The sequence below is a fragment of the Temnothorax americanus genome, unplaced genomic scaffold (assembly GCF_048541705.1).
Source record: "Temnothorax americanus isolate GAGA-0224 unplaced genomic scaffold, ASM4854170v1 Scaffold105, whole genome shotgun sequence".
NCBI classification, from domain to species: domain Eukaryota; kingdom Metazoa; phylum Arthropoda; class Insecta; order Hymenoptera; family Formicidae; genus Temnothorax; species Temnothorax americanus.
The window spans coordinates 95,001-119,529 of NW_027509237.1; the positions used below are offsets into that span (position 1 = coordinate 95,001).

The 24,529-nt window shown below is 37.3% G+C and overlaps 3 protein-coding genes, 1 long non-coding RNA gene and 2 pseudogenes across 6 annotated transcripts in view; 3 read left to right on the top strand and 3 right to left on the bottom strand.

The window, feature by feature from the left end:
• LOC143903594 (caspase-1) overlaps positions 1-24,529 on the top strand; it is a 110,377-nt gene that overhangs the window by 66,909 nt on the left and 18,939 nt on the right. The gene's annotated exons all lie outside the window — the stretch shown is intronic.
• Positions 1-24,529, bottom strand: part of LOC143903617 (uncharacterized) — a 71,991-nt pseudogene that overhangs the window by 39,698 nt on the left and 7,764 nt on the right. Inside the window, exons 4-5 of the transcript XR_013258758.1 lie at positions 23,275-23,393; positions 22,788-23,018 (exon numbers count right to left, since the gene is read on the bottom strand). The product of XR_013258758.1 is annotated as an uncharacterized LOC143903617 (transcript). The remainder of the gene's footprint in view (positions 1-22,787; positions 23,019-23,274; positions 23,394-24,529) is intronic.
• LOC143903379 (uncharacterized) lies at positions 9,844-10,988 on the bottom strand (annotated as a pseudogene).
• Positions 14,106-15,048, top strand: LOC143903671 (uncharacterized). The gene is made up of 4 exons (XR_013258774.1): positions 14,106-14,223; positions 14,425-14,493; positions 14,648-14,794; positions 14,944-15,048. It is a non-coding gene; the product is annotated as an uncharacterized LOC143903671 (long non-coding RNA).
• On the bottom strand, positions 17,125-20,099 carry LOC143903487 (uncharacterized). Its single transcript, XM_077417116.1, has 2 exons — positions 17,667-20,099; positions 17,125-17,565 (listed from the first exon to the last, which is right to left on the bottom strand). The coding sequence occupies exon 1, from the start codon at positions 20,097-20,099 to the stop codon at positions 17,805-17,807; it is 2,295 nt and encodes a 764-aa protein (XP_077273242.1). The 3' UTR covers positions 17,125-17,565; positions 17,667-17,804.
• Positions 20,163-22,727, top strand: LOC143903491 (uncharacterized). Its single transcript, XM_077417129.1, has 2 exons — positions 20,163-22,211; positions 22,313-22,727. Exon 1 carries the CDS (start codon positions 20,163-20,165, stop codon positions 22,071-22,073), a length of 1,911 nt encoding a protein of 636 aa, XP_077273255.1. The 3' UTR covers positions 22,074-22,211; positions 22,313-22,727.

Below are 24,529 nucleotides of genomic sequence, written 5' to 3' on the forward strand. Positions count from 1 at the left end.
TTTTTTTTTTTGAGTTGTTTATTTTATGATTAATTTTTTTTCTTGTTGTGTGTGTGTGCACGGCTTCTTTTGTACACACGCATTCTACTTCTGCAATTTTTTAAATACCGAGCTGAAATTTTGCTCACAAATAAAGTATCATAGAAAATATGTTCCCCTCTAATTTTCTTAAAAACCGTCAAACGGTATGGATTTCAGGGGGGGGTTTCTTTTTAAAACCTTTTTTTTTTTTGCGCTTAATTTTTCCCCCAATATTTAAATTTTTTGCACTTAAAAAAATACCGTTGCTTCAATTAATGGGGTTTTTTCCGGGGTGCCAAAAAAAATAATTTTGTTTTAAAATTGGGTTTAATAGTGAAAACATTTATAAATAGTTGATTCAATTTTGAAATTATTAAAACGACTAAAAAAACTTTTGGTTGAATCAACTTTTTAAATTTTTTTTGGCACCCCGGAATTCCAAATTTAATTTGGGAAGCAACAAGAAAGTTTTTTTTTTTCAGTGTGGTCAAAATTTTAAATTTTTGTATTATATTCTTCAGTTTTTTTCTACCTTAATTTAAAATATATAATTTTTTTAAGATTTATTTTATTAATAAATCCAGCTTTAAGGTCCAATATTCGAAACACGGAATTCCCCGAAATTTCAAACGTCTGTAGTTCAAGAACTAATTAACTAAATCTTAAAGAATTCAATATGAGATAGGGATAGAAAAGACTGAATAATATAATAGAATTATTAAATAATTGCTAATATAATAAAAAAATGTGCAAATTTTAGACTTGCACATTTTGCTTCCTATGTATGGATTCTTCGTAATTTCAAATGGTGTGTGCTCAAGAACTAGATAACTAAATCTTAAAGAATTGTATATAAAGTACGGGTAGAAAAGACTGAACAATATAATAGAATTAGAATAATTGTCAATATTATAAAATTTTAACTCTTAAAGACTATACCTTAAGTCTCAACCGCTTGAGACTTTTTAAAAGTTTATGTTTTTGGACAATTTAGTATTAATTATTGGCAACTTTTTCTAATTCTGTGATATTCTTCAGTTTTTTCTACCCCTATTTCATACATAATTCTTTAAAATTTGGTTGATTAGACCAAACATAATAAGGTTTCTTTGTATGTACGGATTTTCCAAAATTTCAAACGTTTGTAACACAAGAACTGATTAACTAAATTTTAAAGAATTACATATAAAATAGGGGTAAATAAGATTTAAAAAAAAATGCAAGTATAAACTTGCACATTGCTTCCTCATAGTTTTTAAGTGTGCAAATAGAAACTTGCACATTGCTTTCTCATAGTTTTTAAGTGTGCAAATTATAAATTTGAACATTATTTCCTCACAATTTTTAAATATGCAAATTATAAATTTGCACGTTGCTTAAGCAACATTTTATTTCGCTCATAAAGCTTCTTTTATGAGTAAGCCAATTTGATAAATATCTACTAATAATTATGCATAAAAAAACAGGCTTCCTCAAAGAGGAAGCTTCATGAGCGAAATAAAATGTTGCTTAAGCGACGTGCAAATGTATATTTTGCACTTAAAAATTATGAGGAAATAATGTTTAAATTTATAATTTGCACATTTAAATCTATGAGGAAGCAATTTTCAAGTTTCTACCTTCACACTTATTTTTTTATGTATGCAATATAAGTTAACATGTTTTGAAAAATATTATTGAGGTGTAAAGTTTGTGTTTCTCGTTTTACAAAGCACATTAAACGAAAATCTTTTACAGAGCTTAACTATATTCAATGTAAATTCAGTGTAAAATGTATTAAACAAGATTTGTTTAATATCAAAGAGGAAACTTTCAGTTTCATTATAGATAGTGCAACTACAGGTCAAATAAAAGTCAATTTTATTTTTTAAATGAAAATTCCATTTTTTTTAACGTTTTATGCGAAAATAGAAGTAAGAAAAATATTTTTATTTAGAACTTTTTTAAAATTTAAAAAAATTTTTTCGTAAAAATTGGTAAAATTTAAAAAAAAGAGAAGATAAAATTTTTTTGTTTATTTTTTTTTCTTATCGAAATTTTGAAAATTTTTTTAAAAATTTTTAAACTTTAAAAAAGGAAAATGAACAAAATTTCCTTTAAAATTTTTTTTTGCGCAAAAACCAAATATAAAAAATTAAATAAAACGGAGGGTTGTTAAAAACGGAAATTTTTGAATTAAAATTTTTTAAAATTTTTTTTTTCCCCTTTATTTTTCCTTTTTTTTTTCCCCTTTTTTTCTTTCTTTTTATTTTTACCTTTTTCTTTTAAACTTTCTTTTTGTCTTTTTTTTTACTTTCAAAATTTAAAAAAATTTTTTTCTTTTTCTTTTTCTTTTTTTTTTTTTCTGTAACTTTTACCTAAACAGAGATAAAAAAACACATGAATTTTGAACTTTAAAAAACCGTCAAAATTTCAATCCCCCAAAAATTTGTTAATTTCCTGAAAAGGAAAAAAATGTATTTTTTTAAAACAGAAAAAAAAAACTTTTGCGTTTAAACTTTCAAATTGCAGCTTGCATTTTTTATATTTTTTTATGTATTTTAATTTTTACCCTTTACAAGAAAAAAAAAATTTTGTATATTGAAAAAAATGTGGTGTGTAATAAAAAAAAGTTAACAAATTTTAAAATTTTTAATTTTTTTCAATTAAAAAATTTTTTTTATAAATTTCCTTTTTTTTTTTTTCCTTTTTTCCTCCTATTTTTTTTTTTTTCTATCTTTTTTTTTCCCGTCTTAAAAATATTTTTTATTTTTTTAAAAAATTTTTAAGGACGAAAAAAATACAAAAAAGATTTTTGATGGAACGAAAACAATTTAGCCCCCCCACCTTATGTTATGAAAATCCAGATTACTGAAAATAAAAAACGTATTTTTTTTTTTCACAAAATAAAAAAAATTTTTCGGACATTGTCACAAAAAATTGATGAAGATATTTTTTAAATCTACACAGTATTTTATTTTTAAGTACACACTTTTTTAATTCACATATTCTCATTAAATACCGATCATCTTTTCAAAGATGCTTTTTTAACAAAAAGATACTCACAACATTCGAAACCTCGCTGGAAAAAAATTTTCTTTTGGTCTATTTGTTTGACGGAAAAAATGTAAAATTTCAGCACTCGATGGATTCCTTTTATTGAGCGATTTTAACACAGAGCCAATTAAAGTTTTCTCGTTGTTTTTAAATAGCTTAAAAAACCGTGAATCGCAAAATTTCCCGCCATGCGAAAATCTTTTTTTTTTGGGCGAAACCCGTTTTAGGCACCTTAAGGGATTCCCCCCCCGGGGGTCGGGGGGGGGGGGGGGAAAGGGGGGGGGAAGGTTTGCGGGGGGGGGGGGGAAAGGGGGGGGCTTCGGTTTTGGGGGGAAGTCAGGGGTGAGGGAGGAGGATCGGATTCCGAGGGGGTCGGGGGTGAGGGAGGGGAGTTGGATGAGAGGGTGGGGAGGGGGATATCGGATTTTTTCGGGGGTGAGAAAAAAAGGGGGGTTCGGGGGTTAAAAAGGGGTATCAAATTTTCCGGGGGGGGGAGGAGGGGGGGATGGGTTTCGGGGGGATCAGATTTCGCGGGGGTGAGAGGGAGGAAATATTTTTTTAAAAAAATATGGATTCCAAGGGAAGGGGGGGGGAGGGGGTTTTGGCATACCACCGGGGAGTCCCCCGGTTTTTTCCCCTGACTCACCCGCCGGGGGAGGGGGGGCCGCACCCCGCCGGGGCCCTGGGGGCCGCGGGGGGCCCCGGGGCCCCGGGGGGGTCCCTTTTTCGCCGGGGGCTCCGTGGGGGCGGGGGGCCTCGTTTCCCAAAGACCCGCTAGGGGGGGTAAATGGGGAAGAAAGCATAGTGCACGGTTTGGTCGATGCGAAATTCTCCATGGGCTTGCAACTTTTGAAAAAAATCTTGGGAAAATTTTTTTTTGTTTTCCCGCAGAAATTTTTAAAGGGGGACAAAAAAAGAAAGAAGTCATTGGGACAATAAATTAAACCCGAAAAAGCATCAAAACCTTTTTTGGAAAAATTTTCGGTAAACAACTTTTCCCGAGGAAGGGGGGGGGGGGGGTGTTATGCGAAAACAAAACCCAATTTTACGCTATTTTTAGGACGCAGTACGCAAAAAAAAAAAGGGATCTTTAAAAAAAATCATTTGGGAAACAGAAAAGAAGAAGAGAGAAAAAGGGTATAAAACGAGGGATAAAAAGCGCATCGAGCCCCCGGGTAAATTTTTGGGAAGAGTGAAACTTCGTAAAAAAGTACGGGGTTTTTTCCTCTTTTTTTGGTATGGTTAAACCCTTACCCAGGGGCAATTGTTTGGGAAAAAAGATTTTTTTTATTGCTCAATCGCAAAAGATGTTCGTCCTGCTGCCCAAGCCTTCGGCCTTTTGCAATTTTAGCCCCCGAAAAAAGGTTTGCAATTTGTGCCAAAAACCGTTTGTGAAAATTTGGGCGGGCGACCCACTTTTCCCTACGTGGGGACAACTTCCGGGATAAAAAGGGGGTTTCCCGGGGGTTTTTCAGACCATCGTCGCTTGGGGACAACATTACAAAAAACCTTTGGGCGCAAAAAGCACATCGACGGCCCCCGCTCCGATGTTAAGGGAAATTGCGGCGAAGGGTAACGAAAAAAACTTTAGTTTTTTCGCGACGTAAAAATTTTTTTTAAATTTTTTCAAAAACGTGACAAGAAGAAATACGCTTGACAAAAATTTCGCTCGTGGTTACCGGATTTATGAAAGGGGTTTAAAGCGATGACTTTCCTACATTCGCCTTTTTTATTTAGGGGTGCCCATTTTATAGATGATATCGCCAATGCTTTGCTTAGAAGATCGAGGACGAAAACGACGGTTTGTGAAAACGAATACCCACGGGTGCAGTTTTTTTTCGTGATCGCAAAACTGGGATACGCGGAACCGAAAAAACGCATTGTTAAAACAAGGAGTTTTTATCAATACCGATGGGCACCTTTTATGATGAAAGTTAAAATAAAAGAAAAATTTACAACAGGTGCGGAACGAGGTAAAAGATATGAAGCTCGTTAGTTCGTGTAAATTCTTTATACTTTAAAACTGTTTAAAACATGACATTAAGTCGAAAGTATGAGGAGTATCGCTATTGGGGACTCTTAAAGGCGTGAAATAAAAGACGTTAGCCCCGATTCAAATTTCCCAAATTCACCCCGGGCCCAATGGGGAAGGGCGTAAAAGGGGTTTGGCGGGGTAAAATGTGCGTCGGAAAAACACTTTCCTTTCCCGTCAAACCAAAAAAGATGAAAAAGAACTCTTAAAACGTAAATTTAAATTTGGGTGAAATTTGGCACTGGGGGATGCCCCCCTTTTTCCGTTTTTTTAAAAATTTTATTTGGGAAAAAACTAAAACCTTCAGTTACCTTCGACATTTGCCCAGCGTGTCATCGATGCGTGGCAAGTGCCCTTCGAGGGAGTGGGCCCAAACCGAAAAGTTACATTTTTGGAATGTCCGTCAAAATTCCCTGGGTGAGGGAACAACCTAAATCTAATGTTTAAAACAGGGGCAATTCAAAGCAAACCAAAACCCGGATCTTTTTTGGAGCGCCCCGCCCCAAGTAATTTACCTTGGGTAAATATTTCACAGGGACCCTGAAATTTCCGGGGAATTTTCCTTGGGCACTCGAACACGACCCTCAAAGCCTTTGGGCCGTAGTCCCAAAAACCGTCCGCTCTCGACGGGCAGAGGCAATCTTTTGGTTGCCGAATGCGCGACTCGGGGGTTGTAATCCGATAAAAGGAAATTTCCCCTCCGGTGGTTATGCGAAACCGCCCGGTAACAGTGGCAACCCCCGCCCCCGGCCCAAACTTTTGGGGCGAGAAATCAACCCCTGTTCAAAACGCGAAAAGGGACCGGTGGGGGTAATTAATAAGCCCATATAAACCCCGCGAAAATTTTTTTAGAAGCGCCGGCAGCGAAGTGTCCCAAAACGAGTGCGAGACATTAAAAAAAAAAAACATAACTGTGTCAAAGTGAAACACGGGGTTCAACGGGGTTTTGGTGGGGGGTGAAAAAACCGTGACAAAAAGATTAATACAAAAAACATAAAAATCTGTCGTACATCGCACGGCCCGATTGGTCCCAGGGGGGAAAGGGTTATCGAGCCCACATTAGCGAATTTGAGGATTTTCCAGGAACGCGCAGTGAGGGGGCTTTGACTCAAACTTCAATTTGACGGGGGAAACGTAAACAAGTAAAATTTCCTTTGCGCGCGGGGGGGTCATTTTGGAATTCCCCTAAAGACTTTAAAAGTGAAGAACGCGGTGTCAGTCTTTCTAGGGACAATGCATTTTTTTTGCAATGGTAAGGGGTCGCCGCCTTAAAATCCACCCCCCGAAAGTTTTTCAGAACGGGAATTTACCCCGCATTATTCACGGGAAAGGGATTTTACGAGACATTGGGGTTTTTCCCCAAAAAACTTTTGAGTAAAAATTAAAAATTTTTTCGAACGACTCAAAAATAAATCCTAAACGTTTTAAACCCTTTCGGGGGAAAAACCCCGTAAAAGTTTTTCCCAAATAGGTTTCCCGACCCCCACAGTGAAAAAAAAACATGTGAATCTCCCTGTACGTGCGGATCCGCGAGCCAAAACAATGTTGGACTTTCGCGGGATTAAAAATCTATCCCGTCTCGTGGTCACAATTGACAAACCCTGGTCAAAAAGGACTTTTGTGACGGTAAGTACTTTTTTTTTTTTAAATAATTTTTCCCCCTTTTTTTTTGGGGTTAAAAAATTTATTTTTAGTTTTTTTTTTGGGCAGATTCTCACTATTTTAGTTCGGGGGCGACAATTTCATTTTCAAACTGTGGACGGGCCAAAAGGTAAAACGACTGCGCTATAAAAACTACCGAGTGGGACAAAAAGTGGCGGGGTGTTTTTCAAAAACCCACAGCAGGAAAGAGCGATTTCCCTTTGGGTATACCCCCCGTTTCGGAGGGGTTGTGTGAAAAAAGACCCCACCGGAGCCCCCCCAAAACCGCGTCAACCCCATAAACATATCGAGAAATGTAGTACAACTACGAAATTGCCGTACGATAAAAGGGTTTTCAGCGAAATCGATTGGGTTGGGGGTAAGATTTGCTCGCGTGGTTCGTCGGGGAAAACCTAAAAGGGAAATTGGCGCATCGTTTTAAAGAAATTTTTTTTCCGACATTTTTATGCATTTTAAAACCTAACGCGAAGAGGGGGGGGAATTTCACAGCGGGGGCGCAATGTCACAATTTTGAAAAACCTTTTCCCCAAAAAATGAAAAAGTTTTACGCGATCATTGCCCCCTAACTGGGCTTTTACAGAGGTCCCGCCACCGACGTGCAATCTAAATTTTAAAAGGATTTCCATTTTATCCCGGGTAATATTCCACGGGGGTCAGGTTGACCGATTTTTTAAAAGGGGAATAGCTCCCCGCTTTTCGAAGGCAAGTTTGTTTGTATTTGCCTATAAAAAAGGGAAAAAAATACATCCAAAATTTTCTAAAACCCCGGGAAAAACACCACGGAGAGATCAATTGCGAAACGATTTTTAAAATTTCGATTTATGACTCGTTTAAAAATTTTTGAGCGCGGGGCCCGAAAAAAAAAACACCCTTTTCCCAGATAATGAAAAATTTAAAAAAATTAAAAAGTTAAAAATTTTTCCCCCCGTTTCCCCAAAAAAAAGTTTTTAAAAAATTTTTTTGGGGGAAAAAGGTTTTTTTTTCCTCGAATACTTGGGAAAAGGGGGGAAAAGCGGGGGATGTTTTTTCCCCCGCGCGATTTTTTTTTACATTTCCCCCTTTACCGGGGGAACCGTACCGAGACGTTTTTCGGAAAAGCCCCCCGAACGAAAAGGCAGCGGTTTTTTCCCCGGGGTTTAAACCCTAAAAGGGGAAAAAGCGATCTTTACCAAAAAACCCCATGTCTTTTTTTGGGGCCCGCGTTTTTTTAAAAATTTCGCGACAGGGTGCGTCGCGGGGGTTTCGGGCTTGATCCCCCGTTTTATTTCACTTTCCCCGGCTTTCCCCCGTGGCGAAAAGTTTGTCCTGCCGTTTGCCAGGGGGTTTTTTTCCCCCGGTTGGGGAAAAAGGGAAAGGGCCCTTTGGGGGCGGGCGGTTTTTCCCGGGGAAAAATCGAGACAAACCCCGAAAATTTTTACCCCCCTAGACAACCCAAAAACCCCATGCCCCCTTTAAAATCAAAAAATTTTAAACGTCTTCGACCCATCAAACTCCGGGTTAGGGCAGTGGTTTTTTTCATCGCCCCGGGCCCTAAAAAATTGTTTAAAAACGAAGTAAATTAGGTTCCCCCGACCCGGGGTTTTTTTGGAAAAAATACGACTGCATGGGGGTTGGTTTTTTTGGTGGGGGGATCTGGCCCCGGGAAAATTTACCCCAAAAACCCCTTTCAAAACCCAAGGGGGCGGGAAAAAAAATAAAAAGGGCCCCAAAAACGGTCAGCAGTTTTTTAAAATTTCACAGTTGGGTTTTAAAAAGGCCCCCCCCCCGTAAAGCCTGGTAAAGGTAAAAGTAAAAAGGGATCAAGCCCGGGGAAATCGCGACGCATTTTTCGCGGAAATTTTTTTAAAATTTTTGGCCCAAAACAAAAACATCGGTTTTAAAGGATAGATTTTTTGTATTTTCCCCCCGGGTTTAAACCCCGGGGGAAGGGGGGGCCCTATTTGCGGCCTTTCCGTAACCCTCTGGATTTCGGTGTAAAACCCGGGGGAAGGGGAAAGTAAAAAAAAATCGCGCGGGGGGTTTTTAAAAATATCCCCAAATTTTTTTTCGCTTTTCCCCTTTGTTAAAAAAAAAAACCCCCTTTTCCCCGCCCCAAAAATTTTAAATTTGTCGTTGGGGTAACGGGGGAAAATTTTTTTTGTAAAAAATTTTTTAATTTTTTTATTATCTAGGAAAAGGGGGCTAATTTTTGAGGGGGTTTTTTCAAAATTTTTTACGAGGGGGGGTTTAAAACAATTTTTATATCGTTTTTGCGAAGATTTTTCCCCCCGGTTTTTTTTTTTGGTTTTTTTTTTAAAGGATTTTCTTTTCCTTTTTTTTTAGGCAGTAAAAACCCCAAAAATTTCCTTCCCCAACGGGGAAAAAATTTTCCCGGGGAAAAAAAGGGGAGCTACCGAAAAATTGGGGGAAAATTTACGGGGGAAAAAAAAGAATTTCCCTTTAAAATTTGATTGCACGTTTAAATGTGTGGACCCTGTGACGCCCCCCTTTGGGGGAAAGATCCGTACACGATTTTCATTTGGGGGGAACGGGTTTTTTAAAAATTTTCATTTCGCCCCGTTTTTAAATTCTTTTCCCCCCCCTCTCCGTTTTTTTCTTTCCATGATACAAGTCGGGGAAAAAAAGGGGTTTTTTAAACGAGCCCCCAATCCTTTGGGGTTTTTCCCCCACAACCAGCACGCAGTCATTTTCCCCCAAAAAAAAAAAATACCCCTGATAAAAAATTTTATCGTACGAGCAGGGCGTTAAAAGCTATACCATACTCGATTTGTTGAAGGGGTTTTGGGGGGGGGGTTTTCCGTCTCCCCGGTTTTTTTTTTTGCAGCCCCAAATCCCCCCCGGGGAACCACAAAGGGAAAAAAGTTTTTCCCGTGGGTTTTTGAAGCCAGCCCCCTTTTTTTTTCCCCACTCGGAGTTTTTTTTGCCCCAGTCGTTTTTTTTTTCCCCGGGGCCAAAGGGGGAAAAGGCCCAATTGTCGCTCGAAACCCCAAATAATTGGAAAAGGGGAAAACGGGGGAAAAAAAAAACCCTTTAAATATAAATTTTTTATACACAAAATATAAAAATGATATATTATTAAAAAATATAAGTACTTACCGATCACAAATGTACTTCTGACCATGATGCTTGCTCAATTGTGAGCTCACGAGACGGGATAGATTTTTAATCCACGCGAAATGTCCAACATTGTTGTCTCGCGGATCCTGCACGTACAGCAGATTCACATGTTTTTTAACACTCGTGCGGTCGGTAAGCCGTATTGGAAGAACGTTTGACGTCTCTGTCCCTCGATGGTATAGACGTTGACGGATATATTGTTGAGTCGTTCGAACTGTTTAATTTGACTCAACGTCATTGGGAACTCAATGTCTCGTAAATCCAGTACCCTTGAATAATGCGGGTGTAATGATTCCCGTTCTGAATGTCTTTCGGCTGGATGTAAGGCGGCGACCACTGACCATGCAAAACATGCATTGTCCATAGACAGCACATTGATCACCGCGTTCTTCACTTTAATGTCTTTAGGCAATTCCAAGTGACACCCCGCGCGCAAAGGATTGTACTTGTTGACGTTCACCGTCAAATTGAAGATTCGAGTCAACGCCCACTCACTGTCGCGTTCCTGGAACTCCTCAAATTTCGCTAATGTGGGCTCGATAACGTGCCGCTCGTACCAATCGCGCAAGTGCGATGTACGACAGAGTTCTATGTTATTTGTATATATACTCTTATTGTCACGTTTATCACCCGCCACAAACTCCCCGTTGAACGCAGTGTACACTTTGACACAGTTATGTTTTTTTATAATGTCTCGCACTCGCTTGCACACTACGCTGCAGGCGTCTTCTAAAAATTGTCGCGGTTCTATATGGTCTATATTAATTACCGCACCGGTCATTATTCGCGTTTTGAACGCGGCATTGATTTCTCGCCATACGAGTTCTGCCGCGCGCGTGTCGCCACTGTTACCGGCGTTCGCATAATCACCACCGCTATGGATAAATTGTCTTTTCAATCGCGACTTCACACCCTCGAGTCGCGCTATTCTGGCAACCAACGATTGCCTCTGCCCGATCGAGAGCGGACGTTTGGCACTACTGCGAAAGTCTCGAGCTCGTGTCTCGAGCTGCTCGACGAATTCCGCGCATTGCAGCGTCCATGTGAAATATTCACCCAAGGTAGTTACTTGGTCGGACAGCTCCAACAGATCGCGTTCGGTTTGCTCGAATTGCTCCATGTTTTATCTATTCAGATTCAGGTTGTTCATCACCACGAATTCGACGCACATTCCATAATGTAGACTTGTCGATTACGTCACACTCATCGAAGGGGCACTTGCACACGCATCGATGACACGCTGGACAATGTCGATAGGTATACTGAATGTTATAGTGTTCCAACATAAATTTATAAAGACTGAAGAAAGGGACATCACAGTGCCAATTATCACAATTGATAAGTTCACGTTCAAGAGTTCTTTGCATCTTATTGTCGACGGAACGGTAATAGTGTTGCAGACGCACATTGTACCTCGCCACCACTTCAACGCACTTCCCAGTGCCTGTGTGAATTTGAACTAGCAGATCGACTAAGCGTCTTTCTATCTCACGCATAACTGTAGTCGCCCAATAGCGATACTCCTCATACTGCGACTTAATGTCATGTTTAAACAGTTTAATGTATAAAGAATCATCACGAACTAGACGAGCTTCATATTCTTTTACCTCGTTCCGCACCTGTATGTATATTTTTCGTTTTATGTTAGACTTTCAGTCATAAGGATGCTTATCGGTATTGATAACAACTCCTTGTCTAACAATGCGTTTATCGGTTCCGCGTATCCCGAGTTCGCGATCACGAACAAACTGCACCAGTGATATTCGTTGCACATCCGTCGATTTTCGTCCTCGATCTTCATCATGCAAAGCATTGGCGATATCATCTATAAAATGGTCACCATAGTAAAAACGGTCGCAATAGTATGGAAAGTCATCGCTTTCATCACTTTCATAGTCCGGTAACCACGAGCGATTATTGTCAAGCGTCATTTCTTCTTGCTCACTGTTATGAAAAAATAAAAAAATGTTCACGTCGCGAAAGCTAATGTTTGTTTCGTTGACATTCGCCGCAATCCTTAATCATCGGAGCGGGACCGTCGATGTGCGTTCGCTGCCACGGTTGGTTGTAATGTTCGTCACAGCGACGATAGGTCTGAAACCTCCGAATCCGCCTTTATATGCTCCGGAAGCTTGTCCCACACGTAGTAAATGTGATCGCCGCACATTTGCAACAGAACGGTTTTCGGCACAAATTGCAGCTGTTCGGCGCTAAAATCGCAAATGTCCAAAGGTCTCGACAGCAGGACGAACATCTTTGCGATTGAGCAATAAAAGAATCTCTTTTCCAGAGCACTTGCACGTGATAATGTTCAACCATACAATAACGAAGAAACCGCGATACTTTCGATCGATGTATCACTCTCAAATCTGACTACTGCGGCTCGATGCGCTTCATCCCTCGTTATATACCCTTTGCTCTCTCTCTCTCTCTCTCGCTCCAACTGATTTTTTGAAAGATCTTTTCTTTTGTTTCGCGTACTGCGTCGTAAAAAATAGCGTAAAATTGTTTAGTTTACGCGATAACACCCCCCCCCTCTTCCTCGAAAATGTTGTTTACAACGAAAATGTTCCAACAGGTTCGATGCGTTATCGGGTCAATCATTGTCCCAATGACGTCATTTCTTCCTTTGTCCTTAACGTACTGCGTAGATAGATTGTTTTTTAAGTATAAATCATACTATATTTTCTTCGCGCGCATTTCTATTCGAGCCGTATATGCGACGTCCGCCAAAACTCTGTCTGCTTGAATTTGCAATCAAATATCGCATATCATAACATAGAAGCGAGGCACCGATGTTTTGGCGGACATGGGCGCTCGCAGGTGTAATGCGAGACGTATCGCGACTATCAGTTTTATACATCGCCATTATATTTTTTTCTCTGGACTTCTGCAACCGTCATTGAATTCAGTCTCGTCGAGTCCGCGCAAAGTGTTACACGTATATATTTTTTATGAGTTTCTTGTGTACGAACGTGTTTTGTGTTCGGGTGATTAAACTAAGTTTCTTGTAATGTCTCCGCGCGAACCTTTTGTGCTTAAAGACATAGAAGACAGTGAAATTTTGGGGGGGGGCCCGACGCTCCCCAGTTTGAAGACGCTGTAGAGGTGTTTAAAGAGAAAGGCGCTCCTCCCGCGCTTCGGCTTCCGTTTGGGGGCACAATATCCGCGCCCGGAAGCGCGCGGGAGGACCTGTTCCGCCTGACGAAGGGTCGATTTCCCCTCATGGACGAGGCGCTGATTGCCTACGCGAACCGCGTAGCGAGTTTGTAGAGATAAAACGTCTACTACTAAGGAGTATAAGTTTATGGTGAGACGTTTACTAAACGTAGTACTCCACGCACGTGGAGTGGCAATAGAACAAGACTATAATTCCCGAAGATTATTTCAAAGAATGTTGCAAGACCATGGAGAATTTCGCATCGACCAACTACGCAGTGCACTATCGACTTAGTCTTACCCATTGTACGCCGCCTAGCGGCGTCGTTGCGAACGAGGCCCCCGCGACCCGACGGAGCCCGCGGCGCAACCGCGGACCTCCACGCGGTCCCCGCGGACCCCCGCGGACCCTCACGTGGACCCGCGGCGCGATCGCGGACCCCCTCATCCCCGCGCGGGTGAGTCATCCCGGTGAATCATCCAGGTGAGTCATCCATCCCGGTGGTATGCCAAGGTCACCCCTCCCCCTCCCCCTTCCCTTCGTAATCCGATATTCTTGTGTAACCTAATACCTTCCTCCCTCTCACTCCCCGCGAAATCTGATACCCCTGTGTAACCCGATACCCCCCTCCTCCTCACCACCGCGAAATTTGATACCCCTGTGTAACCCGACACCCCCCCTTTTTTCTCACCCCCGCAAAATCCGATATCCCCCTCCCTCACCCCCCTCGTAATCCGATACTCCCCTCCCTCACCCCCTGACCCCCTCGCGTAATCCGATACCTCCTCCCTCACCCCCTGACTTCCCCGCGTAATCCGATAGCCCCCCTCTCTTACCCCCTCACCCCCCGCGAAATCCGATACCCCCCTCTCTCACCCCCCCCCCTCGGAGCCCCCGGGGTGGAACTCCCTTATATACACTACTGGCATCATCTTGTCCGCAATATGCTTATAGACTTTTCCATTCAGCGTTAACATAAAAAAGCCGTCGTACCGGGTGTTTCCGACAAGTAGTCGGATTTCTAATCGGCTCGAGCAGTGGTACTCAATCAGTTCATTTCGAAAAATCTCCTAGACTAATCTTTGCTGTCTCAGCATTCGGATTACGGATTACTGCGTTGCGTTGTGAGGAGCAAGTCGCAATTGTTCTCTCTGAAAGTTGAGTTCGTTGAGTTTTAATCAAAGCAGAGAAATAGGTACGTATTATTGTTCTAATGATTAACACTTTATTTTCTTTGAAATATACATTAAATAATAGAAGTATATGTACATACACGTTTCACTGACAGAAATCCCGAAAAACGAATTGTTAACCTCACTAACCTCTAACTTCACTTAACCTCACTACATTGATTGTTAATATGTAATTTAATTAAAGCAATATTTTTTTTAAGCAGCTTGAAGACTTACAAGTCTTTTGAAATGGATGCGAGTGAGGACAGGTCCATTGTGAGCAGGACTTTTTGGTAGGTATATTATAAAATTGAAAAATTTTTTTGTGTGTCTGGGAAGGTTTATTAAATATATATTTTTTGCTGTTATATATTATATTGTACACATGTTTAGAATTAAAGGAACATATATTATTATATTATTTCAATAAATATATTTTTTTTACAGAAAACTGTAAATGTTAGCTGGCTGTTGACAGACATCAACGTCTGTATCGAGACAAGTTAACGCATTCACTGTAAATATTGTTCATCATCACTTGGATGTATCAAAAACCTGCAAGTGAGGACAGATCTATTGAGCAGGACATTTTTGGTAGGTATATTATAAAATTGAAAAATTTTTGTGCTAGGAAGGTTAATTAAATATATATATTTTTTTGCTATTATGTTATTGTATGTACACATGTTTAGAATGAGGAACATATATTATTATATTATTTCAATAAATATATTCCTTTACAGAAAACTAGATTTTAGCGGGCTGTTGACAGACATCGACAATTAAAGTCTGTATCGAGGCAAGTTAACGCATTCACTATAAAATATCTCCTTCAAGGTAAATTCAAAATGTAATTCATATTGTTCCTTATTACTTGGATGTATCAAAAACCGCAATAAATTATTTACATTCTATTACATGTCTATTGAAATTGTTGCTGAACATAGGGATCATACAAGGATGGATATATTTCTTTTATGGAATGTTTTTTTTAATAACGATGAGGACAATGAAGCTAATTGGCAAATGCAACACGTTAGAGAACCGCATTTGAAAATTAGTAATTATTTTGAGAACATTGTTTTTTTCTATTCTGTCACAGGTGATGACAAGTTTGTATTATTTATCGTTTGAATTTCATACAGAATGCTATTTATGCCGAACCAGACAGAATATTCATTACACACACACACACACACACACACACACACACACACACACACAATAGCGCAACTTTATCACAGCTACATATAGACATTGATCAAATAAAACATGTTTATTTTAATTTTTTAAAGATTTTTAAATTGAATCTATTCTTAAAGTATGTGTGTGTGTGTGTGTGTGTGTGTGTGTAATGACTATTCCGTCTGGTTCGGCATAAATAACACTGTATGAAATTCAAACGATAAATAATACAAACTTGTCATCACCTGTGACAGAATAGAAAAGAACAATGTTCTCAAAATAATTACTAATTTTTAAATGCGGTTCTCTAACGTGGTGCATTTGCCAATTAGCTTCATTGTCCTCATCGTTATTAAAAAAAACATTCCATAAAAGAAATATATCCATCCTTGTATGATCTCTATGTTCAGCAACAATTTCAATAGACATGTAATAGAATGTAAATAATTTATTGCGGTTTTTGATACATCCAAGTGATAAGGAACAATATGAATTACATTTTGAATTTACCTTGAAGGAGATATTTTACAGTGAATGCGTTAACTTGCCTCGATACAGACTTTAATTGTCGATGTCTGTCAACAGCCCGTTAAAATCTAGTTTTCTGTATAAAGGAATATATTTATTGAAATAATATAATAATATATGTTCCTCATTCTAAACATGTGTACATACAATAACATAATAGCAAATATATATATATATTTAATTAACCTTCCTAGCACGAAAATTTTTCAATTTTATAATATACCTACCAAAAATGTCCTGCTCAATAGATCTGTCCTCACTTGCAGGTTTTTGATACATCCAAGTGATGATGAACAATATTTACAGTGAATGCGTTAACTTGTCTCGATACAGACGTTGATGTCTGTCAACAGCCAGCTAACATTTACAGTTTTCTGTAAAAAAAAAATATATTTATTGAAATAATATAATAATATATGTTCCTTTAATTCTAAACATGTGTACATAATAATATATAACAGCAAAAAATATATATTTAATAAACCTTCCCAGACACAAAAAAATTTTTCAATTTTATAATATACCTATCAAAAAGTCCTGCTCACAATGGATCTGTCCTCACTCGCATCCATTTCAAAAGACTTGTAAGTCTTCAAGCTGCTTAAAAAAAATATTGCTTTAATTAAATTACATATTAACAATCAATGTAGTGAGGTTAAGTGAAGTTAGAGGTTAGTGAGGTTAACAATTCGTTTTTCCGGATTTCTGTCAGTGAAACGTGTATGTACATATACTTCTATTATTTAATGTATATTTCAAAGAAAATAAAGTGTTAATCATTAGAACAATAATACGTACCTATTTCTCTGCTTTGATTAAAACTCAACGAACTCAACTTTCAGAGAGAACAATTGCGACTTGCTCCTCACAACGCAACGCAATAATCCGTAATCCGAGTGCTGAGACAGCAAAGATTAGTCTAGGGGATTTTTCGAAATGAACTGATTGAGTACCACTGCTCGAGCCGATTAGAAATCCGACTACTTGTCGGAAACACCCACCATTTGAAATCGTTATATAATTGTCTTGGTATTATAATCAATTTTATAATAAGTGTTTCCTCTTCGATAGCATAAACAAAATTAATTTTAGGAAATCTAAATTATTTTATCTTTTTCTGAAAGTAGAATAAAAAACGAAACTAAAAATCAAGTTCTGTTCAAATAATAGACAACTTGAATAAATTATAATTAATGTTTATAAGAACATAATTAAAGGTCAAGCTCGTGTGTGTCAAATAATAAATAGGTTGCCGGCCAATAACGAGCAATGTTAGACGTTAAAATTTCAAAATTTATTAATGTAACATTACAAATGGTACGTTTCGGCAACACTGTGCCTTCCTCAGCCAATTTTAACAATTAATTGAAATGCCACGAATCATGTGTCAAGAGTAACAAATTTCCACATCGAAATTAACATACAGATAACATTGAAATCTAAATTATTACATACTGATGAAGTCCTTAAAGTATTGATAAGGTGTATACTTGCTGAACAAAAATTCGGAATCGTTGTGTATCAATCTTAATTAAACGTCGAATGATAAAATCCATAATTAATTCCTCAGTCGGCAGTGAGAACGAATCGAGTCAATCTGTGATTTTTTGTCCGTCACAATCAAGAGTCAATAATTACGATGAAAGTGTAAACTGTAATCAAGAGTCAATGGTTGAATTAATATTTTTGTAAATTATAAATTAAAACTTGTCAACGTGGGTAAATCTAAGGCTATTATTGCACTTATACGTACTGAGACCATAGCAAATTCGAGTTAGTAAAGTTTTCAGAAGGAACTGTATCGTGTCGAATCTTGTGTGTGACTGAGCATTTTCGTTCCGTGTCGGAATCGGTTGACAACAATGATGTAAATAGACCAATGTTTAACTCCCTATGAGTTGTTACTAAGTTCGTTTAGGATGTTAAAATAAGAACCATCCAGCAATTCAGTGTCTTTATTGGAATTAATACCATTTTTTTGTTCTTTGATGTGTATCATCTCTGATATTAGTCTCTTGTAGTAATTCGTTTCGAAATCTAAAATCTCCGGGTTGTTCCAATTAAAACTATGATTCAAATTAAGTATATGTTCTGTAATGACTGAATGTCTGGATGGGTCTAATTTATAATTGTTTTTGTGTTCGTTGATTCTTGTTTTCAGTTGTCGCTTTGTTTGCCCCACGTAAGAGGCGTCGCAATCATTACATTTGATTTTATAAATTACATTGTTGTTCGAGCATAATGCATTGGTATCTTTATGTGTTTTGATAAACTTGTCCAATTTGTTGAGGACTCTATACCCTATTATATGTTCTTTTTTATCGAAAAGGTGTGCTGTTTTTTCAGAGATGTTGTTAATGAACGGAATAACAATAATTTTCCTTCTATTTTCTTCCGAGTCATTATCAACATCAACATTAGTGTCAACTCTATTCGCATTTTTGTTCTGCTTAAGTTTACCATCGAATAATGTCCTTAATCTTATGTTAATTCTCATAAAGATCAAATCTATAGGATAACCGTTGTTCATTAGTATGTTAATACACAATTTTATGTTCTTTGCTTGGAATATAGGGTGGGACAATAGTATGGACCTGTCCACTAAACTGTATATCGTGCCAATTTTATGACACTCTGGATGGTTCGAATAGTAGGATAGATATCTACCAGAGAATGTATCCTTGTGATACCAATCTATGTGGATAGTGTCATTAATAATATGTAATTTTAGATCTAAAAAACTCAACGTACGGTCATTTTCATATTCGATTGTAAACTTCAGCCTATCATGGTAATTATTAAATTTATCTAGGATGTATTGAGCCTTGTCACGTGGAATCGACATAATTATGTCATCAACATAACGAAAATAGAACGGCAAATTGAAACCAATCGATTCTAAAATTGTTTCCTCTAAATCTTGCATAACCATGTCAGCTATAATTGGGGATAATGGAGATCCCATGGGAGTACCAAAAGTTTGTTTGTATATAGCGTTGTTAAAGTTAAAGTATGTGGATGACAAAATTAATTCAATGGCAATTAAAAATTCTTTTTTCGGTATGTTAGTACCTTCTCTAATATGTGACCATCTTTTTTTGATACTCTCCAATGCTAGATTCAGAGGAATATTTGTAAATAACGAGGTCGCATCTAAAGATATAAGAATATTAGAATTTGAAACTTTCATACCAGAGAGCGTACTGTATAGGTCAAAGCTATTATTCACATAACTTCTTGTTTTTGGTATGTTATCAGAAATAATTTTTTGTAAAAAACTCGCAAGAGGATATAAAGCTGTGTCAATTGAAGAAACAATTATTCTAAACGGATGATTAGGTTTGTGTATTTTAGGGAGGGCATAGGCTTTAGGCAGTGGTGCGTCGCTGGAATGCATTCTAAAATATTCTTTTTTTGAAATATACTCTTTCTTGAACCATGATTTGAGTAAATTGTTACAGTCATTCTCAATTTGTTTTGCAGGATTTTTCTTCAAAATTGTGTAAGTATTTTTATCCTGTAACATGTTCTCCGTTTTTTGAATGTAGTATTCCTTGTTCATGGCGACTGTGATGTTGCCCTTGTCTGCACGGGTGAAAATAATATCCGGGTTGTTTTTACAAAATCTTTGAGTTATTTTATACATGGTTAAAAGTTTTGTGTTAACATTGTTTGTGGTGGGTTTGGAGTATAAATAGTTATGTAATTGTGGGATTACAGCATTTCTAACCCTTGGTAGATTATTAATGTTGTTACGTTTCGTGTTACCTTCTATGTCTTTTATGAACTCGTGTATAGTTTTCTTTTTATTCAAGCTGTTCGGGAGGCAGAAATTGTTTCCAAACTGTAACAATTTGGTGACATCCTGAGGGATGTCCATGTTAGAAAGATTGACAAACCATTTGTCATTGGTTTGTTCCAAGGGATCAAATGATCTGTTGCTAAATTCTGATGGTTCAATAAAGGTTTCTATTGTATTGTTGTCTGGGTTACCGATCGGTTTGTTACGGACATATTTTACATTGTTAAAATTGTTATTGTTAATAATTGAAAAAAATCTAATTGCTTTCGATGAGTTGATTCGAATTAAGTTTTTATTATGAATGAGCCAATTAAGCTTTTTATTGTTGGAGTGTTTTAATCTACATTGTAGGTTTTCGAAAGGTCTATAATAGTGGACAATCATGTCATTCCAGATGTATGTAGGTAACGTATTGGATAATCTGTCGGAGAGGAAAGCGACTTTCTTATGCAAGTGATCGAGTTCATAAAAGACATAGAAGGTAACACGAAACGTAACAACATTAATAATCTACCAAGGGTTAGAAATGCTGTAATCCCACAATTACATAACTATTTATACTCCAAACCCACCACAAACAATGTTAACACAAAACTTTTAACCATGTATAAAATAACTCAAAGATTTTGTAAAAACAACCCGGATATTATTTTCACCCGTGCAGACAAGGGCAACATCACAGTCGCCATGAACAAGGAATACTACATTCAAAAAACGGAGAACATGTTACAGGATAAAAATACTTACACAATTTTGAAGAAAAATCCTGCAAAACAAATTGAGAATGACTGTAACAATTTACTCAAATCATGGTTCAAGAAAGAGTATATTTCAAAAAAAGAATATTTTAGAATGCATTCCAGCGACGCACCACTGCCTAAAGCCTATGCCCTCCCTAAAATACACAAACCTAATCATCCGTTTAGAATAATTGTTTCTTCAATTGACACAGCTTTATATCCTCTTGCGAGTTTTTTACAAAAAATTATTTCTGATAACATACCAAAAACAAGAAGTTATGTGAATAATAGCTTTGACCTATACAGTACGCTCTCTGGTATGAAAGTTTCAAATTCTAATATTCTTATATCTTTAGATGCGACCTCGTTATTTACAAATATTCCTCTGAATCTAGCATTGGAGAGTATCAAAAAAAGATGGTCACATATTAGAGAAGGTACTAACATACCGAAAAAAGAATTTTTAATTGCCATTGAATTAATTTTGTCATCCACATACTTTAACTTTAACAACGCTATATACAAACAAACTTTTGGTACTCCCATGGGATCTCCATTATCCCCAATTATAGCTGACATGGTTATGCAAGATTTAGAGGAAACAATTTTAGAATCGATTGGTTTCAATTTGCCGTTCTATTTTCGTTATGTTGATGACATAATTATGTCGATTCCACGTGACAAGGCTCAATACATCCTAGATAAATTTAATAATTACCATGATAGGCTGAAGTTTACAATCGAATATGAAAATGACCGTACGTTGAGTTTTTTAGATCTAAAATTACATATTATTAATGACACTATCCACATAGATTGGTATCACAAGGATACATTCTCTGGTAGATATCTATCCTACTATTCGAACCATCCAGAGTGTCATAAAATTGGCACGATATACAGTTTAGTGGACAGGTCCATACTATTGTCCCACCCTATATTCCAAGCAAAGAACATAAAATTGTGTATTAACATACTAATGAACAACGGTTATCCTATAGATTTGATCTTTATGAGAATTAACATAAGATTAAGGACATTATTCGATGGTAAACTTAAGCAGAACAAAAATGCGAATAGAGTTGACACTAATGTTGATGTTGATAATGACTCGGAAGAAAATAGAAGGAAAATTATTGTTATTCCGTTCATTAACAACATCTCTGAAAAAACAGCACACCTTTTCGATAAAAAAGAACATATAATAGGGTATAGAGTCCTCAACAAATTGGACAAGTTTATCAAAACACATAAAGATACCAATGCATTATGCTCGAACAACAATGTAATTTATAAAATCAAATGTAATGATTGCGACGCCTCTTACGTGGGGCAAACAAAGCGACAACTGAAAACAAGAATCAACGAACACAAAAACAATTATAAATTAGACCCATCCAGACATTCAGTCATTACAGAACATATACTTAATTTGAATCATAGTTTTAATTGGAACAACCCGGAGATTTTAGATTTCGAAACGAATTACTACAAGAGACTAATATCAGAGATGATACACATCAAAGAACAAAAAAATGGTATTAATTCCAATAAAGACACTGAATTGCTGGATGGTTCTTATTTTAACATCCTAAACGAACTTAGTAACAACTCATAGGGAGTTAAACATTGGTCTATTTACATCATTGTTGTCAACCGATTCCGACACGGAACGAAAATGCTCAGTCACACACAAGATTCGACACGATACAGTTCCTTCTGAAAACTTTACTAACTCGAATTTGCTATGGTCTCAGTACGTATAAGTGCAATAATAGCCTTAGATTTACCCACGTTGACAAGTTTTAATTTATAATTTACAAAAATATTAATTCAACCATTGACTCTTGATTACAGTTTACACTTTCATCGTAATTATTGACTCTTGATTGTGACGGACAAAAAATCACAGATTGACTCGATTCGTTCTCACTGCCGACTGAGGAATTAATCATGGATTTTATCATTCGACGTTTAATTAAGATTGATACACAACGATTCCGAATTTTTGTTCAGCAAGTATACACCTTATCAATACTTTAAGGACTTCATCAGTATGTAATAATTTAGATTTCAATGTTATCTGTATGTTAATTTCGATGTGGAAATTTGTTACTCTTGACACATGATTCGTGGCATTTCAATTAATTGTTAAAATTGGCTGAGGAAGGCACAGTGTTGCCGAAACGTACCATTTGTAATGTTACATTAATAAATTTTGAAATTTTAACGTCTAACATTGCTCGTTATTGGCCGGCAACCTATTTATTATTTATAAGAACAATTTTATATTACTATTAAAATGAATGTTTAGAGCACTGATTACACTTACATTTCCTGGTTAGCGTTTATTTTATGACATGTTGTATTTTCCAAATTTTACTTCCAAAACACCGAAAATACCTTCCAGCCTATGATGACACCACGTATACGTCAACGAACCTGCACGGTATCGTTTTCAGATTGCATTGTGATCTTTAGGATGTCAAGCTTGACGTGTGCAAACTTCATATGACCAATGAACCTTAATAGTATCAATTGCTTCGCATAACTCACTAGTCCCCTGCAATATTTTTAAAGCATATTATGAGAAAATGAAAATACTTAATGCTAAAAACTCTCAATTGCTTTGAATACTTAATAAAATTAATTTTCGTTACTCCTCTAATATTGTTGATAAAAATTATATCATAATGGATAATAGGGACTCAATTTACAAATATTTTAGCATAACTTGCCTACAATACAAATTGCGCTACAGAACACTTTTTCGTTCTTTTCAACTTTTAAAATTTACAAGAAAGCATATGTATACGTACATACATGTGCAATTTTGGATACACCTTCCTTCTTAAAGATCTCTTCGGTATCACCTCTCTGCGGTCAATATATAGCGGCAAAATTGTATACCATGCACATAGTTGAATATAAAATGTTTCTGCGTGAGAAAACGAGAGAAAAGGACATTTATAATAGGTAATGACACACGATACGAACCACACAATAGTGTAAATTCGGGATTTAGGGAAGAAAAAGGGGGTAAAGGAGAAGAGATTCTTACAATTAAAGGCACTCTGTAGCAACTCGTATTATCTAGCACAAGAGGACCTCTTGTGCTAGACAGTTATGCCTCAACAGTGTCTGACTATGAGAATTATTACATATTGAAGACGCGAGATTGTACATTCAAAGCATCCAAATTAACGAAAGTAAAGTACAATATAAACATACTTCGGAGAAATCAAGAGACACGGTAGTGTCTCGCGCCAAGTACACGCGGAGCGAGACCGACCGTGACTCTTTTACGCGACGCGACGGGTTGCGAGTACCCGAGATGTTGAGATCTCGATAACGAGTGAACGGATCAAGTTCTAAGTAGGCTTGATCGATAGCTTGGGGTCCAATTAGGGGGGAGTTTCTCTCATAATATTCCGCTACGTGCCTTACGAGCGGAGATATTGCGACGCAAAGTCCAAATGTGAAAATTTATTTTTAAGATACTCCTAACGCTCTCATTCAATATTATTATGATTATCAGAGAAACGTCCTTTTCACTTTTTCGACGCTGGCGGCGCAGGTATCGCCAGTTTCAATATTGCGCGCGTATTTCAAAATTAGGTCGATAAACTTATCGGTCAGGAGGAAGATTTCTATTTAAGTAAAAATTAGGTATATATATAATAAATATTGAGTCAACGGAAAAGTAGGTTCTCTATGCTTGGCAGAAAGTGCCGCTAGGGAATTTTTAAGTCGATTCTTATGAATCAAGCTTGAATTTGATGTCTATGTATCCCAGGTTGCCGATGACGAGGTCCACATAGTGCGCTCCGTAGTTTTCGGTGTCTACGTGTATTAATATCTTGAATTCGATGTCCACGTGTCCCAGGTTGCCGATGACGGGATCCAGATAATGCGCTTCATAGTTTTCGGTGTCCAGGTGTAATCGTACGTTGAATTCGATGTCTAGGTGTCCCAGGTTGCCGATGACGAGGTCCACATAGTGCGCTCCGTAGTTTTCGGTGTCTACGTGTATTAATACCTTGAATTCGATGTCCACGTGTCCTAGGTTGCCGA